At 46.4% G+C, this 16340-nt stretch overlaps 2 protein-coding genes across 2 annotated transcripts; both read right to left on the minus strand.

Annotated features, from left to right (window-relative positions):
• Positions 1 to 575: 575 nt before the first annotated feature.
• LOC102447771 (olfactory receptor 52D1-like) lies at positions 576 to 1520 on the minus strand. Its single transcript, XM_006130955.3, has one exon. The coding sequence runs from the start codon at positions 1518 to 1520 to the stop codon at positions 576 to 578; it is 945 nt and encodes a 314-aa protein (XP_006131017.3).
• Positions 1521 to 11906: 10386 nt separating this feature from the next.
• Positions 11907 to 12845, minus strand: LOC142829567 (olfactory receptor 52N4-like). Its single transcript, XM_075929811.2, has one exon. It carries the CDS (start codon positions 12843 to 12845, stop codon positions 11907 to 11909), a length of 939 nt encoding a protein of 312 aa, XP_075785926.1.
• Positions 12846 to 16340: the final 3495 nt, after the last annotated feature.

The raw sequence follows: 16340 nt of genomic DNA on the forward strand, positions 1-16340 counted from the left end.
AACTATTTCCCTAGGAAGGTGGTGAAGCACTGGAATGGGTTACCCAGGGAAGTAGTGGAGTCTTCATCCCTAGAGGTTTTTAAGACTCAGCTTGACAAAGCCCTGTCTGGGTTGCTTTTAGTTGTGATAGGGGGCTGGACTTGATGACCTTCTGAGGTCTCTTCCAGTTCTATGATTCTATGAATCTATGTCATTTCACCTCTATCTTTGACCAACTGGAGCTGGTGAAGCTCTCTGACAGCCAAACTGCTTAAACACACTGTTCACACAGGGTCTTATGGAAACGCACATTACATCAGCAAGCCACAATATGTTCTGGTGATCCAGAAATTATGGAAAGGCCTAGTGACAAGATATGAGAAGGAAGGGGACTGATGGGTGGTGGTGAAAGAGCACAGGTGAAAGAGAAAGGGAACCTACAACTGCTTGGTAATGGAGTGATGTTAGGTGAGAGGAACTCCTCAGGCTCTCAACAACCATAATTCTGAGCTCAGCTGATCTGGAACAAGCCACCCTTTTTTAATGAGTTCATAGCCCTTCCCCTTCTTGGCACACATGTCAGTGGTCCCACGCAATCACTTTCTACAGGTGTATTTTCCCATTTTGTCACGAAGTTCTTTGTTTTTGACCCCATATACAATAGGGTTGAGCATGGGGGGGATGAGAAAGTAGAGGTTGGCCAAGATGACGTGAACATATGGAGCGATACCCTCACCGAATCGATGTGTCACAGCGGAGACGAAGCCAGGAAGGTAAGACATGAGCATCACAGAGACATGGGCTGTGCAGGTATTGAGGGCTTTCTGGTGGGCTTCTCTGGAGGAAAGTATGAAGACAGCCCTGATGATCAGACTGTAGGACAGAGCAATGAGCATTAGGTCAAATCCAAAGACGAGAAATGTTATCACAAGGCCATACATCCTATTGACTGTGATGTCCCCACAGGAGATCTTTGCCACAGACATGTGGTCACAGTAAGTACTAGGGATAATTCGGTTGTCACAGAATGGCAGTCTGTTCAGGAGCAAGGGCATAGGCAGAATGAAGAGAACAGCTCTTGTCAAACCCACTAGCCCGAACTTAGCTATCCGTGTATTGCTGAGGATGGTGGTGTATCTCAGAGGGTTACATATGGCAACATAGCGATCGAAAGCCATTGTCACGAGTATGGCCGAGTGTATCACAGCAGCTGCGTGAAAGAAGAATGTCTGAGAGAAGCAGCCCCCCTTTATAATGTCTCTCAAATTGAACCAAAATACCCACATGGCCTTTGGAACAACACAGGTAGTCACTCCAATTTCTACGAGCGCCAGCATGCAGATCAGCAGGTACATCGGCTTGTGCAGGGTCTGCTCTTTGCCTACCACAACGAGAAGTGTGCAGTTTCCCAACAGACCAATCATGTAGGACAGGAATATTGGGATGGAAATCCAGATGTGAGCAGCTTCCAGGCCAGGGATGCCCATTAGTATGAAAGTTAACGGTTCAGTGGGGGTGGGGGTGAGGTTGAAAGCCGCCATGAAATTGTGAACACCTCAGCGTGGCTCAGAGATGCCTGTGTCAAAAGAGAAGCAAAGTATTTATTATAATACATTACAATTAAAAAAATACCACTTTAAAGGTTTTTAAATGATTAACAGTCTAAAAAGGGGAGTGAGCAGTGAGGTAGCATCATGTAAAGATGCATCCAGATTGTTGTGGACATGGGAAAGTCCAGAGAAGTTTTCCCAGGGAACTAACCGAGGCTGGCAAATGGGCAGCATAAAGGCACATGAAATAACTACAATTTGTCTGCCAATTGGAGAGAAAAGATTGAACTTTTCAAACACCTAACAAGTTTCTAATTTAACTCTGTGGACTCAGTAGGAATAAGAAATCCTCCGGAAAGGGGCTTATTTTCCAGAGAATCGCATCCAGACTGGCGATTTTCTCCGGCTTATCCCCAAGCCGGAAAAAAGCGGCAGCCATGTAAATGCAAATGCCGCGGGGGATATTTAAATCCCCAGCGGAATTTGCAATTCCGAAGTCTACATTAGCAACCCTTTTCCGGAAAGGGGTGCCAATGTAGACACAGCCCATTGGTTTAAAATGTATGAATGAAAGTCATCAAGGAAGGCCTCAGTGTGTGGGCAATCATATGCAAATAGCCTTTCATTCTTAAGTCTTAGCAGTGGTTGGTAGGGACCAGCCTGATGACTTCCCATGCAATAAAGGAATCTTTGAAAACAATAGGAAAGTGGGAGTCTTTTGTCTTTGGCTGGCCCACCCTTGGGAGTGGACCAGAGACCCCAGGGGAAGTGGAGTTTTCCCTGGCTTGAAGGTGCAGTTGAAACAGAAACAGTTTTAGTATTTGTAATAAGCTTTTACTGAGGTTTCAGAGTTAGAATTAGAATATTCTGCAACTTTTAATTTATAATCTACTTTGCTTTGTTGGTTCTCATTTATAAACTCCTTAATAAAATCACTTTAGCTTACAGTCAAGCCCAGTGTAAACAGTTATTACCTGGGGGAGCGACCAATGTGAACATTGTCCCTTTCATTGCTGAAGGGGGCTTATACAAATAATTCATTGGGAGTTTTGATCCCATTGGGGGGAGTGGCATCCCAGGAGGCTGGGCTCTAAACTGTACTCTTCTTGGACCTGAAGTGGTGGAGGTAGGGATCTCAGCTTGGGGCCTTGGCATGGGGAGACCGGCGGAGCTGGTCCAGCAGAACTAGGTGGTGATGGGCCCTAGAGAGCATGAAGTGAGTGGCAGTGGTGGTGTCAGCATCCCAGGAGGTCCCCTGAGGGGTCAACTGTGACCTCACCCCATTACACCAGGCATCATCTCTCACGTCTGGGATACCTGGCGAAAGCATGGAGAGAAACTAAGCAACGCTGAGCGGCAAGAGGAGCAGGATAGGAATTGTACAGAAAAGGCAATGCCATAGCATCCTTCCCTTCCTGGAGCCTCCTCGCTGTGGGACTGGGTGTCCATCTTCCATGGAAGAATGTAATGCGGAATATTGGGAGGGACAGAAAACCTCCATGTGACTCCCCCAATTGACATGACCAGCCCCAGCCTGAGTCTGGGAATCCCACCCAATCCCCATCTTCTCCCCATGCGGGAGTCTTCCCGCTGTGCTGGCTCCAAGCCCCAAGGCATGCAGATCTACTAATGCACTGCCCCACCAGCCACGCTGTCACCCTGGGATGCTGCCCAGTGCAGCACATTAGCTACCAGAGAGAGAGAGCAGCCCCTGCATGGCAAGAGGTTGCTGAGGGCAGGAGAGGACATTGGCTGCACTGAGCAATGGAGGCAGCATGTCTGGAAGGAAGAAGATTTTGTATCAGCCTCTTCCCACCTAGCTCCAGCTACTGGACCCGTGTCCATCCCTCTTTCTGTCCCTCCCCGTTGTCACCTCTAGCATCAGGCAAAGGGGATGATCCAAAGGAGAGGATAAAAAGGGGGGGTCTGAGAAAAGGCTCCAACAGACTGACTGGTCAAGATGGATTTGAGGCCTTCAGCAAAGCAAGAATCAGGAAGGGACTGGACATTTATATGTATAGGGAGTCTGTTCCATTCAGATGGTTACAGCTAAATAACCTTGGAAAGCCCATACACCAGCAACATTCGGGGGAAAGCCAATCTCTGTGTGTTACGCAGTGGGGTGACAGCTGCAGAATGGTCAAGTTACTCCACATCCATCTATTGCAGGGATTCTGACATATTCTGTTGCATCTGGGACACTCACCATGAAATAGAGTATCCAACCTTCGAATTATAGCATACAAGAACTGGAAAGGACCTCAAGAGGCCATCAAGTGCTGTCCCCTGCCCTTCTGGCAGGAACAAGCAAAGTCAAGATCATTCATGACAGATTTGTATCTAACGTGTTCTTAAACATCTCCAATGATGGAGATTCCATAACCTCCGTAGGCAATTTATTCCAGGGTTTCACCACCCTGACAATCAGAAAGCTTTCCTAATGTCCCACCTAACCCTCCCTTGCTGCAATTTAAGCCCATTGCTTCTTGTCCTGTCATCGGAGATTAAGGAAAATATTTGTGTCCCTTCTCCTTATAACACCCTTTTAGATACCTGAAAGTTGCCATCATGTTCCCGTTCAGTCTTCTCTTTTCCAAACTAAACCAAACCAGTTCTTTGAGTCTTCCTTCATAGATCAGGCTTTCTAGAACTTTCATCATTTTTGTTGCTCTTCCCTTGATCTTCTCCAATTTGTCCACATCTTTCCTGAAATGTGGTGCCCAGAACTAGATACGATACTCTCGTTGAGACCTAATTTGGGCAGAGTAGATGAGAAGAATTATTTCTCCTGTGTTGCTTACCACACATTTGTTAATGCCTCCCAACATGATGTTTGCTTTTTTTGGCAACATTGTCACACTTTAGAGTCATATTTAACTTGTGATCCACTATTACCCCAAGGCATGTAGATCACTGGCTGAATGTCCCATATGTCTGATTCACAGTGCAGTTCTTACTTTGCAAATCAACCATGTTTCCACCATGGAAACCAACATATTCCTGTTAGACTATGACTTTGAGCACAACACAATGTTCAGGAAAGGCACAAGGGTCTTGGTATTTAAGAGTAGTGGCCTGTCCCTCTGTTATTTACCTTGTTTCTTTTGATGAAAGTCTTCCTTGCAAGCACCCAGCTTTGCCTGAGACATCAATTAGAGGTCTTAAACTGCAAGTATAAGCAGAGACACGTGTCCACAACTGGACTGCTATCCATTTTGATATGGCATGCCAATGGGGTTTGCAGATCACACAAAGGGAATACTCATGTTTTCAGCCAAAGCGATCCCTGCTCTGTAGAATGAAGGTCCAATCTTTGCCATGGATGACTAACAGAGCAGGCTAGCATATGATGCCTGAACAACTTTGGTGTAACAGCTGTGTGGCAGGTGCCCACTGTGTCAAGCAGCTGCCAATGGCTCTTGCACAAGCCAGCAGCCCCCGATTGATCCTCCTGCAACTCTCCTGCAGTCCCCCGATTGACCCTCCTGGATGGCAGCCTGCGGCAAGTGCAGCCGGGCTGATGGCCGAGTGCTGTGATGTGCCGAGTGTGGGCACTCAGGGCACTCCAAGCCAGGACTGCTTTGCAAGCGGGGAACCTCTAAGAACTGTCTGTCCAGGGTGGGGGTCGGGTCCCTTTAAGCACAGCCCTCGGCTAGCCTGAGACAGCAGCTCCACGCTCTGAGTCCTAATCTGATGCCCTGCCGGCACTGCTTCCGGCCTCCTTAACCTCGGTTCAGGGTCCACTCAATGTGGACATGCTAGTTCAAATTAGCAAAATGCTAATTCGAACTAGTTTTTAGGACTAGATGCACTAGTTCGAATTAGCTTAGTCCAAATTAACTAATTCGAATTAAGTTAGTTTGAATTAACGCTGTAGTGTAGACATACCCTCATTATATAACACACCAACCACTCAGCTTGTGAGTTACCCCTGAGTAGCCATCCTCGGAGCCCCACACGATGCGTAGGGGTGTAACAACAGAAGCTACATTGGTGACATGAAGCCAGGACACAGGTGTGAAATTTCTCACTGGTGAGATGCAATCACTCGTGAAAACTAGAACAAGTTGCCTAGGGTGGTTGTGGGATCTCCATCCTGGAGATATTTAAGAGCAGGTTAGACAGACACCTGTCAGGGATGATCTAGAATGTGCTTGGTCCTGCCACGAGGGCATGGACTGGACTTGATGACCACTCAAGGTTTCTTCCAGTTCCAATGTTCTATGATTCTATGATCCCTCCTCCATGCTAAGAAAACTAGAGAGAGAGGTGAGGACACTAGAAACCAAGGTGCTGTTGGAATGACTGGAGCGTGGGATGGAGATAAGAGGAACTTGCTGCCCAGATTCAGGATGACATCAGAAGGGTAGTGATGTTTGAGTTGAACCACCATGTACAGTTTATGGGTGGCACCCAGGGATGTCAGAGGAGATCCTGCTGATACATCAGGAGTCTCATGGGGGCTGTCCTTGTCCAGCCGAGGGGGCAGGCGAGAATCCCAACACCGAATGAGCTAAAAAAATTTAAAGGAATCCCTCTAGTTTCTGTGGCATTCTCAGACCAGGTATGAAAGTTGGGGATATTAAAACACCTGGACCCCAAATTGGCTCTTTGGGAAGCCAGCATAAACTTGAGCTACACACTAGAGCAGGAACAAAAAACAGGACTGTGTAGCACTTTAAAGACTAACAAGATGGTTTAATAGGTGATGTTGCACCAGACTAACACAGCTACATTTCTACCACTATTCTACACTAGAGCAGGGTTACTCAACTTCGGAAGGGCCACAATGATATTCACAGCACATGTTGATGGCTGCAATTTAAATGTGGTTGCATGTACAAGTAAACCTATATGCCAATATAGGCAACTAGCTTCTTTTAAACTGATGGGCATGAATACAAAGATTAAGGCAAGACTACACACCACACAAACCCCATGTAACTCAGTTCTGCGGATATTAATAAAATGCAATATTTACCTGATTTCCACTCGTAACAGCCACTAGGCAGTTTTGAACGTGGGACCTCTGAGATAAAAGCCACCTACCCATGCTGTAGCAGTCTCTTGCTCTTATCTGTTGCTGTGGTCTAGGTGTCACTGCATTGATCAGTGAACTGCACTAGGTTTGTGGGTTACATACCCATATGACTGCACTTTTAGGGTACGTCTAAACTACATGCCTCCGTCGACGGAGGCATGTAGATTAGCCAGATCGGCAGAGGGAAATGAAGCCGCGATTAAAATAATCGCGGCTTCATTTAAATTTAAATGGCTGCCCCGCTCTGCCGGTCAGCTGTTTGTCGGCAGATCGGGGCAGTCTGGACGCGCCGCGCCGACAAAGAAGCCTTTCTTGATCGGCACAGGTATGCCTCGTGAAACCAGGCCATGTGTTGTGTAGCCCTGCATTAAAGGAAGAATGTGAAAGCATTGCGAACCCTCTGGTAACAGAGATACTCATTCCAGCAGCTTTGGTTGCATTTTCTGAGGCTATGTCTACCCAACAGCGTAATTATTCTGAAATAATTCAGTGCGTGTCTAGCAAGTCTGTTATTTCAAAATTTGAAATAATGGGCTTCTTACTCTAACTCCTGTAGCCCTCATTATACAAGGGGTAAGGAAACATGGAGAAAGGGAGCTCTATTTAGATATACCTGCTCGGTAGACAGTGTCAAAAGTCGAAATAAGCTATTTCAAATTAAGCTACAAAATTTGTGTAGAAGTGCCCTGACAGTGCAGTGAAATCCCTGAATTTGAAAACTTCACCAAACAACAACAACAAAATACTGTGCAAAAAAGGAAGCTACTCAGACAAAGGGAAGGACACAATAAATAAAAAGGAAATGAATTAATGACAAATTAATAAATCAATCCAATTTTGTGTGTAGTGCGTGTATACGCAGCAATACCTTTATTTCAAAATAAACTTGAAATCACGGGCTTCTTACCCCAACTCCTGTATTCCTCATTGTACAAGGAGTACGGGAACTTGGGGAAAGAGTGCTCCATTTCAAAATAACTCGTGGGTAGACAGCACCAAAAGTCAAAATAAGATATTTCCACTGAAGCGACGCAATTTCTGTAGCTCAAGCTGTGTAGCTTATTTTGAGTTTAGCCCTGCTGTGTAGACAGGCCCTAACAGTGCTGTGAAATGCCTGAATTCGAAAACTTCACCAAAGCAAAAAAAAAAAAAATACTACGCAAATACTGAGACAAAGGGAAGGACACAGTAAGTAAAAAGGAAATGATTTAATGACAAATAACTGCATAGATCCAATTTTGCCAGGTAAATCCCTGGGTGTTTCTGACAATAGTAAGTACTGTACTTCAAATCACCCTGCTGGTAAATTCTTGACCAGATGACTCTAGACTTGAAACTTGAGACATTTCATCAAAGCTTAGAACTAAAAGTTAATGCAGAAAGAGGCAACTCACCAGAATTCAGCTGAGCAGAGAGAGCAAATCTCCTTCCTGCAATATTAAGGCAGAGTTAAAAGATTCAGTGTGTGAATCTCACCTGTCTGACTCTCACGGACCTGAACAGTCCCCTTTATCATTCCCCTGTTCAGTCCCTGTGGACTACCAGGTGGGCCGGGATTCACAGACAATTCCCTTAGTTCTGTGAGTGGTGGGATGAGCAGAAATTAAACCTTAGAGACGTACAGGTTGAGAGCCTTCCTCGGGAGTGAAGTAATTTGATGCTAACTGGGCCTCAGCTTCTCAGGACAAACTGGACCTTCCCAATGCTCAGCCTGGCTGTCTGTTCTGTGGCCACTGCCCTGCCATCAGCACTAAGGGTGGGGATGCTACCACACAATATGGAACAGTTGATCATAGATGAAGTTTAATAAAGACAAATTCATTCAATTATGACAAGATATGCCTTGTTAGGTGTCATTGGAATAACAGGGCTTGTTGAAAATGATTATGTCATTTGACCTGCACAGGCAGACCATGACTTTTCAGAGGCCAATGGAATTTGTGCTACAACTGCATGGGCCGTGTGCAGCTGTTTGCTGCTATAGAATCATAGAGTCATAGAATACTAGGACTGGAAGGGACCTTGAGAGGTCATCGAGTCCAGTCCCCTACCCTCATGGCGGGACCAAATACTGTCTAGATCATCCCTGATAGACATTTATCCAACCTACTCTTAAATATCTCCAGAGATGAAGATTCCACAACCGCCCTGGGCAATTTATTCCAGTGTTTGACCACCCTGATAGTTAGGAACTTTTTCTGTCCAACATAAACCTCCCTTACTGCAGTTTAAGCCCATTACTTCTTGTTCTATCCTCAGAGGTCAAGATGAACAAGTTTTCTCCTTCCTCCTTATGACACCCTTTTAGATACCTGAAAACAGCTATTATGCCCCCCCTCAATCTTCTTTTTTCCAAACTAAACAAAACCTATTCCTTCCGCCTTCCCTTATAGGTCATGTTCTCTAGACATTTAATCATTCTTGTTGCTCTTCTCTGGACCCTCTCCAATTTCTCCACATCTTTCCTGAAATGCGGTGCCCACAACTGGACACAATACTCCAACTGAGGCCTAACCAGCGCAGAGTAGAGCGGAAGAATGACTTCTCATGTCTCACAACACATCCGTTAATGCATCCCAGAATCATGTTTGCTCGAAGCCGTTAGTTCGAATTAACTTTCATAGCGTCATCGAGGTTTGGGGGGAGGCCTTCAACATCCACGATCTCCGCACTAGCCACAGGAGAGCTGCCAGCCTGGCCACCAAAAGCTACGTGCAGACCCAGAAGCAGGTTTGCATGAAAATCAAGGTGGTCCAGTGAGACTTCCGACCCTGAGCCCTGAGCTTAGAACGTAAGAACATAAGAACGGCCATACTGGGTCAGACCAAAGGTCCATCTAGCCCAGTATCCTGTCTGCTGACAGTGGCCAACACCAGCTACCCCAGAGGGGATGGACTGAAGACAATGACCAAGCCATTTGTCTCGTTCAATCCTTCTCCAGCCTCTGACAAACAGAGGCCACGGACACCATTCCGACCCCCTGGCTAATAGCACTCCATGGACCCAAGCTCCATGACTTTATCTAACTTCTCTTTAAACTCTGTTATAGTTCTAGCCTTCACAGCCTCCTGTGGCAAGGAGTTCCACAAGTTGACTATATGCTGTGTGAAGAAGAACTTTCGCTTATTAGTTTTAAACCTGCTGCCCATTAATTTCATTTGGTGTCCTCTAGTCCTTATATTATGGGACCTAATGAAGAACTTTTCTTTATTCACCCTCTCCACACCACTCATGATTTTATAGACCTCTATCATATCCTCCCTCAGTCTCCTCTTTTCTAAACAGAAAAATCCCAGTCTCCTTAGCCTCTCGTCATATGGGACCTGTTCCAAAAACCTAATCATTTTAGTTGACCTTTTCTGAACCATTTCCAAGGCCAGAATATCTTTTTTGAGGTGAGGAGACCACGTCTGTACACTGTACTGAAGATATGGCATACCATATTTTTACACTTCCCCTCCTCCTTCTTCCCCTGGCTTCCCCCTTCCCTCTCCCACCCTCTCTCTTCCCCTCTCTCACCTCCTTTTCCCAGTCTCCCCAGAGGTTAATCTCCCCCCCCCCAGTTTTGTGAAATAAAGAGAGTTTCTATTTTTGAACACATGTGTCCTTTATTTTTTACATCAGGAAGGGGGGCTAGGGAGGTAAAGTGGAAGGAGGTGAGGGAGGAATGGGGTACGAGCCCCTGATGGGGAGGACTGGGGTGGCTCTGTGGGCTCCTCAGGGTGGATGTTCTCCTGCAGGGCCTCCTGGATCCTGACAGTTCCCCGATTGCCCCCTCCCCCCCCCCCCCCGAATGGCAGCCTGCGGCAAGTGCAGTCTGGCTGATGGCCGAGTGCAGTGATGTGCCGAGTTTGGGCACTCAGGGCACTCCAAGACAGAACTGCTTTGCTGTCCTTCATCGAGGTAGACAAGCAAACGGGGAACCCTGAGCACTGTCTGTCCGGGGTGGGGATCAGGTCCCTTTAAGCACAGCCCTCGGCTAGCCTGAGACAGCAGCTCCACACTCTAAGTCAATGGTCCCCAACCTTTTGGGGCTGCCAAGTGCCTGGGGGCGGGGCTGCTCACACTCCGGGCACCCGGGGGCGGGGCAAGGGGCGGGTCTGTGCATGTGCCTGAGGGTAAGGCTACCCATATGCTGCGTCCCCGGAGCTGGTGCCACCCAAGCGCCGCACTCCCGGAGCTGGCACTGCAACTGTGCTACACGCCCAGGGTCGGGCCACCCATACGCCATGCACCCGGGGCTGGCACTGATCATGTGCTGCGTACCTGGGGATGGCACTGCCAATGCACCCAGGGGCTGGCTCCGCCCATGCGCCACGTGCCTTGGGGTGTGGCCAGCGCCGATCACTTGGCGGGCGCACAGAAGTGGCCTGGCGGGCGCAATGGCGCCCGTGGGCACCACGTTGGGGACCACTGCTCTAAGTCCTAACCTGATGCCCTGCTGGCCAGCCTTAACTTCGGTTCAGGGTCCACTCAATGTGGACATGCTATTTCCAATTAGCAAAACGCTAATTCGATTTAAATTTTAGGTCTAGATGTGTTAGTTCGAATTAACTTTGTAACATAGACATACCCTGACAGACCAACACACTGTTCACACATGTGGCTGAGTCTAAACTCGTAAGTTTTTGCGCAAAAGCAACTGCTTTTGCGCAAAAACTTGCCAGCTGTCTATACTGGCCGCTTGAATTTGCGCAAGAGCACTGACTTTGTAATGTAGAAAATTAGTGCTTCTTGTGTAAATACAATGACGCTCCCACTCGAGCAAAAGCCCTCTTGCGCAAATACTTTTGCACACAAGGGCCAGTGTAGTCAACCCAGAATTGTTTGCACAAAAAAGCCCCACTAGCGAAAATGGCAATCGGGGCTTTTTTGCGCAAAAGCACGTCTAGATTGGCCACGGATGCTTTTGCGCTAAAGCATCCGTGCCAATGTAGACGCACTTTTCCGCAAATGCTTTTAATGGAAAAACTTTTCCGTTAAAAGAATTTGCACAAAATCATGCCAATCCAGATGCAGCCACAGGGTCGAATGAAAACCCACTTTATATCAATAAGACAAAATATCTTCTGGTAGTCCATTAATCATGGAAAGGCCTAGTGACAAGATGTGGGAAGGGAGGGGACTGATGAGTGGTGGTGAAAGAGCACTGGTGATAGAGAAAGGGAACCTACAACTGCTTGGTGATGGAGTGATGTTAGGTGTGAGGAACTCCTCAGGTTCTCAACTACCATAATTCTGAGCTCAGCTGATCTGGAACAAGCCACCCTTGTTTAATGAGTTCATAGTCCTTCCCCCTCTTGGCACACATGTTTAAAGTCAGTGGCCCCATGCAATCACCTTCTACAGGTAAATTTGCCCATTTTGTCACGAAGTTCTTTGTTTTTTACCCCATATACAATAGGGTTGAACATGGGGGGAATGAGGAAATAGATGTTGGCCAAGATGACGTGAACGTACGGAGCGATGCCCTGGCCGAATTGGTGTGTCACACTGGAAACGAATCCAGGAAAGTAAGACATGAGCATCACAGAGACATGGGCTGTGCAGGTATTGAGGGCTTTCTGGTGGGCTTCTCTGGAGGAAAGTATGAAGACGGCCCTGATGATCAGACTGTAGGACAGAGCAATGAGCATGAGGTCAAATCCATAGACGAGAAACGTTATCAACAAGCCGTAAATCTTAATGACTGTGATGTCCCCACAGGAGATCTTTGCCACAGCCATGTGCTCGCAGTAAGTACTACGGATAATACGGTTGTCACAGAACGGAAGTGTGTTCAGGAGCAGGGGCACAGGCAGAACACAGAGAACAGCTCTTGTCAAACCCGCTAGCCCCAGCTTAGCTATTCGTGCGCTGCTGAGGATAGTGGTGTATCTCAGAGGGTTACATATAGCCACATAGCGATCGAAGGCCATTGTCACGAGGATGGCCGAGTGCATTGCAGTAGCCACATGAAAGAAGAACATCTGGGTGAAACAGCCCCCCTTTATAATGTCTCTCAAATTGAACCAAAATATCCACATGGCCTTCGGAACCACACAGGTAGTCACTCCAATTTCTACGAGCGCCAGCATGGAGAGGAGCAGGTACATTGGCTTGTGCAGGGTCTGCTCTTTGCCTACCACAAAGAGAAGAGTGCAGTTTCCCAACAGACCCATCATGTAGGACAGGAATATTGGGATGGAAATCCAGACGTGAGCAGCTTCCAGGCCAGGAATGCCCAGTAGCATGAATGTTAAAGGTTCGGTGCGGGTGAGGTTGAAAGCTGCCATCAAATTGTGAATGCACCAGCCTGGCTCAGAAATGCCTGTGCAGGAAAAGAAGCAAAGCATGTATTATATTTCACTAGCATAAAAAATACCAGGGTGAATATTTTATAATGATCAGCATCCTAAAATGGAAGGGTATGTCTACACTACCCTCCTAATTCAAAATAGGAGGGTAATGTAGGCATACCGCAATTACAAATGAAGCCTGGGATTTGAATTTCCCAGGCTTCATTTGCATAAGCGGGGCTCCGCCATTTTTAAATCCCCGCTCGTTCAAACCCTGTGCCGCGCGGCTACACGCGGCACGAACTAGGTAGTTCGAACTAGGCTTCCTAGTTCGAACTATCGTTACTCCTTGTGGAATGAGGAGTAACAGTAGTTCGAACTAGGAAGCCTAGTTCGAACTACCTAGTTCGTGCCGCGTGTAGCCGCGCGGCACAGGGTTCGAACGAGTGGGGATTTAAAAATGGCGGAGCCCCGCTTATGCAAATGAAGCCCGGGAAATTAAAATCCCGGGCTTCATTTGCAATTGCGGTATGCCTACATTACCCTCCTATTTCTAATTAGGATGGTAGTGTAGACATACCCGGACTGATCAGTGAGGTGGCATCATGTAAAGATGCAACCAGATTGTTGAGGTCATGGCAAAGTCATTGGGAAAACTAGGTGAAAAAGGCAGCGATAGCTCAGTGGTGTGAGCATTGGCCTGCTAAATCCAGGGTTATAAGTTCAAACCTTGCAGGTGTGATTTAAGACAAAAAAATTTTAGGGATGGTAATTGGTCTTGCTGTGAAGGTAGGGGGCTGGACTTTATGCCCCTTTTAGTTCTAAAAGATGGGCAATCTCCATTAATGAAGTCCAGAGAAGTTCTCACTGGGAGCCATCCAAGCCTGGCAAATGAGCACCATGATTGCTCATGGGTTTTGTTTGTCTATTGAAGAGAAAAGTTTGAGCTCTTCAAACACCTAACAAGTTTCTAATGTAACTCTGTGGACTCAGGGCAGAGAGCCAAGTGTGATGGCCCCATGCTTTATGAAATGGACTCATGGACATAAATATACATAACTCATAGGTGGTTTGAGCAAATTACTTCATGCAACCGATCAACCTTCATGTCTTAATCCGCTGGATCTGTTTATCTTATTTTGGTGTGTGTATCACTCTTGGGTGGAAAATTGGACATCTGGAGTAGGGAATACTTCATGGGTTTTAAACGTGTGACTGGAAGTCATCAAGGTAGTCTTCAGTGTCTGGGCAATCTTATGCAAATAGCCTTTTGTCCTTAAATCTTAACAGTGGTTGGTGAGAACAGGCCAGGTTACCTCTCAGGCAACAAAGGAATCTTTATAAACAATAGGAAAGTGGGAGTCTTTTGTCAGCCCACCTAGGGGAGTGAACCAGATACCCCAGGGAAAGTGGAGTTTTCTCTGGTTTGAAGTTGTAGCTGGAACAGAAACAGTTTTAAGGTGAGTTTGTAATACGTCGTTAAAGAGTTAGAATTAGCATATTCTGCAACTTTTAATTTATAATCTACTTTGCTCTGTTGATTCTCACTTATAACCACTTAAATCCTATTGGCTGTCCTTAATAAAATCCATTTTACTTACTATCAAGCCCAGTGTAAACAATTATTTCCTGGGGGAGCAACCAGTGTGAATGTTCTCCCTTTCATTGCTGAAGGCAGCTTACACAAATAATTCATTGTGGGGGGATGGGAGATCTCATTTGGGCAGTGGTATCCCAAGAGCCTGGGCCCTAAAGTGCACTCTCATTGGATCTGAAGAGTTTCAGTGTCTGTGCTGCTTCTTACAGGGGGCAGGGACCTCAGCTCGGGGTCTAGGCTGGGGGAAACCAGCAGAGCTGGCCAAGCAGAATTGGGCTGTGTGGAGCCCTAGAGAGCTGAAAGGTGAGTCTCAGTGGCTGTGACAGCACTCCGGGAAGGCCCCTCCTGTTCCCTCCGGGGTTGTCTGTGACCTCACCTCAGGCATCATGGCTCACCTCTGGGATACCCTGCCCTCCGCTAAAGCATGGAGAGAAACTGAGGAGTGCTGAGCGGCAGGAGCAGCAGGATGAGGAATCCTATAGAAAAGGCAATGCCACATCCTCCTCCTCCCTCCTTTGGACTCCTTGCTGTAGGACAGGAAGAATGCAGAACTGGAGGGATTCATGTAGTGAGAAGCATTGCAGGGGGACAGAAAAGACCATTGGCAAAGAGTTGAAGCCATCAGCAAAGCAAGAATCAGGAAGGGATTGAACATTTACAAGGACAGTGAGACTGTTCTGTTCAGATGGTTACAGCTAAATAAATATCCTGGAGAGCCCATACACCAGCAACATTCACAGAGAAAGCCAATCTCTGCGTGTTAGTCAGTAGGGTGACACCTACATGAGAGTTGAGTTACTCCCCATCCATCTATTGCAGGGATTCTGATATCTTCTGTTGCACCTGGGACACACACCATGAAAGGAAGCATCCAACCATCGAATCATAGCATACGGAAACTGGGAAGGACCATGAGAGGTCATCAAGTCCAGTCCCCTGCCCTCACAGCAGGACCAAGCACTGTCTAGATCAGGCATGTCCAAAGTCCGGCCCGCGGGCCAATTGCGCCCCGTGTTCCGGTTTAATACGGCCCCCCAGGTAATTTGGCAATATCTATCTTTTATGGCCCCCAACGAATCCATATGTATTGAGATGAATACATTGTAAAATCTCAATTAATGTCAGTTGGTCTAAATCAGTTATAAATATATTTGGACATAACATGTATACTTGGTGTTATGTTCCTGTTCATATTTTTTTAACTTAAAAGTTGACAGACAACCTTTATTACCAATAATATGTAATGTACTTTACAATGTTCCTGACACATATTTCAGCTTCCTGGATTTTTTTTTCATCTGGCCTTCAGATATGAAAGGCAGAGTGATTTAACACCTGTTTAGATTTGTCATCCATGTGACGAAATGAAAAGTATGCCGTTTGCAATAAACTTTGCATAAAATAGTTAATTTGCATTTAATTTTAATGGTTCAAAGAATGTCAGGCAAAATGGTCGGCCCTCACGCATGTTCACTTCATCAAATCTGGCCCTCGTTGAAAAAAGTTTGGAAACCCCTGGTCTACATCATGTATGGCAGATTTCTATCTAAATTTCTCTTAAATATCTCTAATGATGGAAATTCCACAACCTGCCTAGTCAATTTATCCCACTATTTCACCACTCTGACAGTAGCAAGTATTCCTAATGTCCAACCTAAACCTCTCTTGCTGCAATTTAAGTCCATTGCTTCTTGTCCTGTCATCGGAAATTAAGAAAAATATGTCTCCCTTCTCCTTATAACACCCTTTTAGATACCTGAAAGATGCCATCGTGTTCCCTTTGGCTGTGTCTAGATTGCACCCCTTTTCCGTAAAAGGGATGCAAATTAGACACAGCGCAATTGCAAATGAAGCAGGGGAAAAACAACTGAGGAGAGTTGACAGTTTTTCAAAGG

This window comes from Pelodiscus sinensis, chromosome 1 (assembly GCF_052426305.1).
Source record: "Pelodiscus sinensis isolate ZL-2025 chromosome 1, ASM5242630v1, whole genome shotgun sequence".
Taxonomy (NCBI): Eukaryota; Metazoa; Chordata; order Testudines; family Trionychidae; genus Pelodiscus; species Pelodiscus sinensis.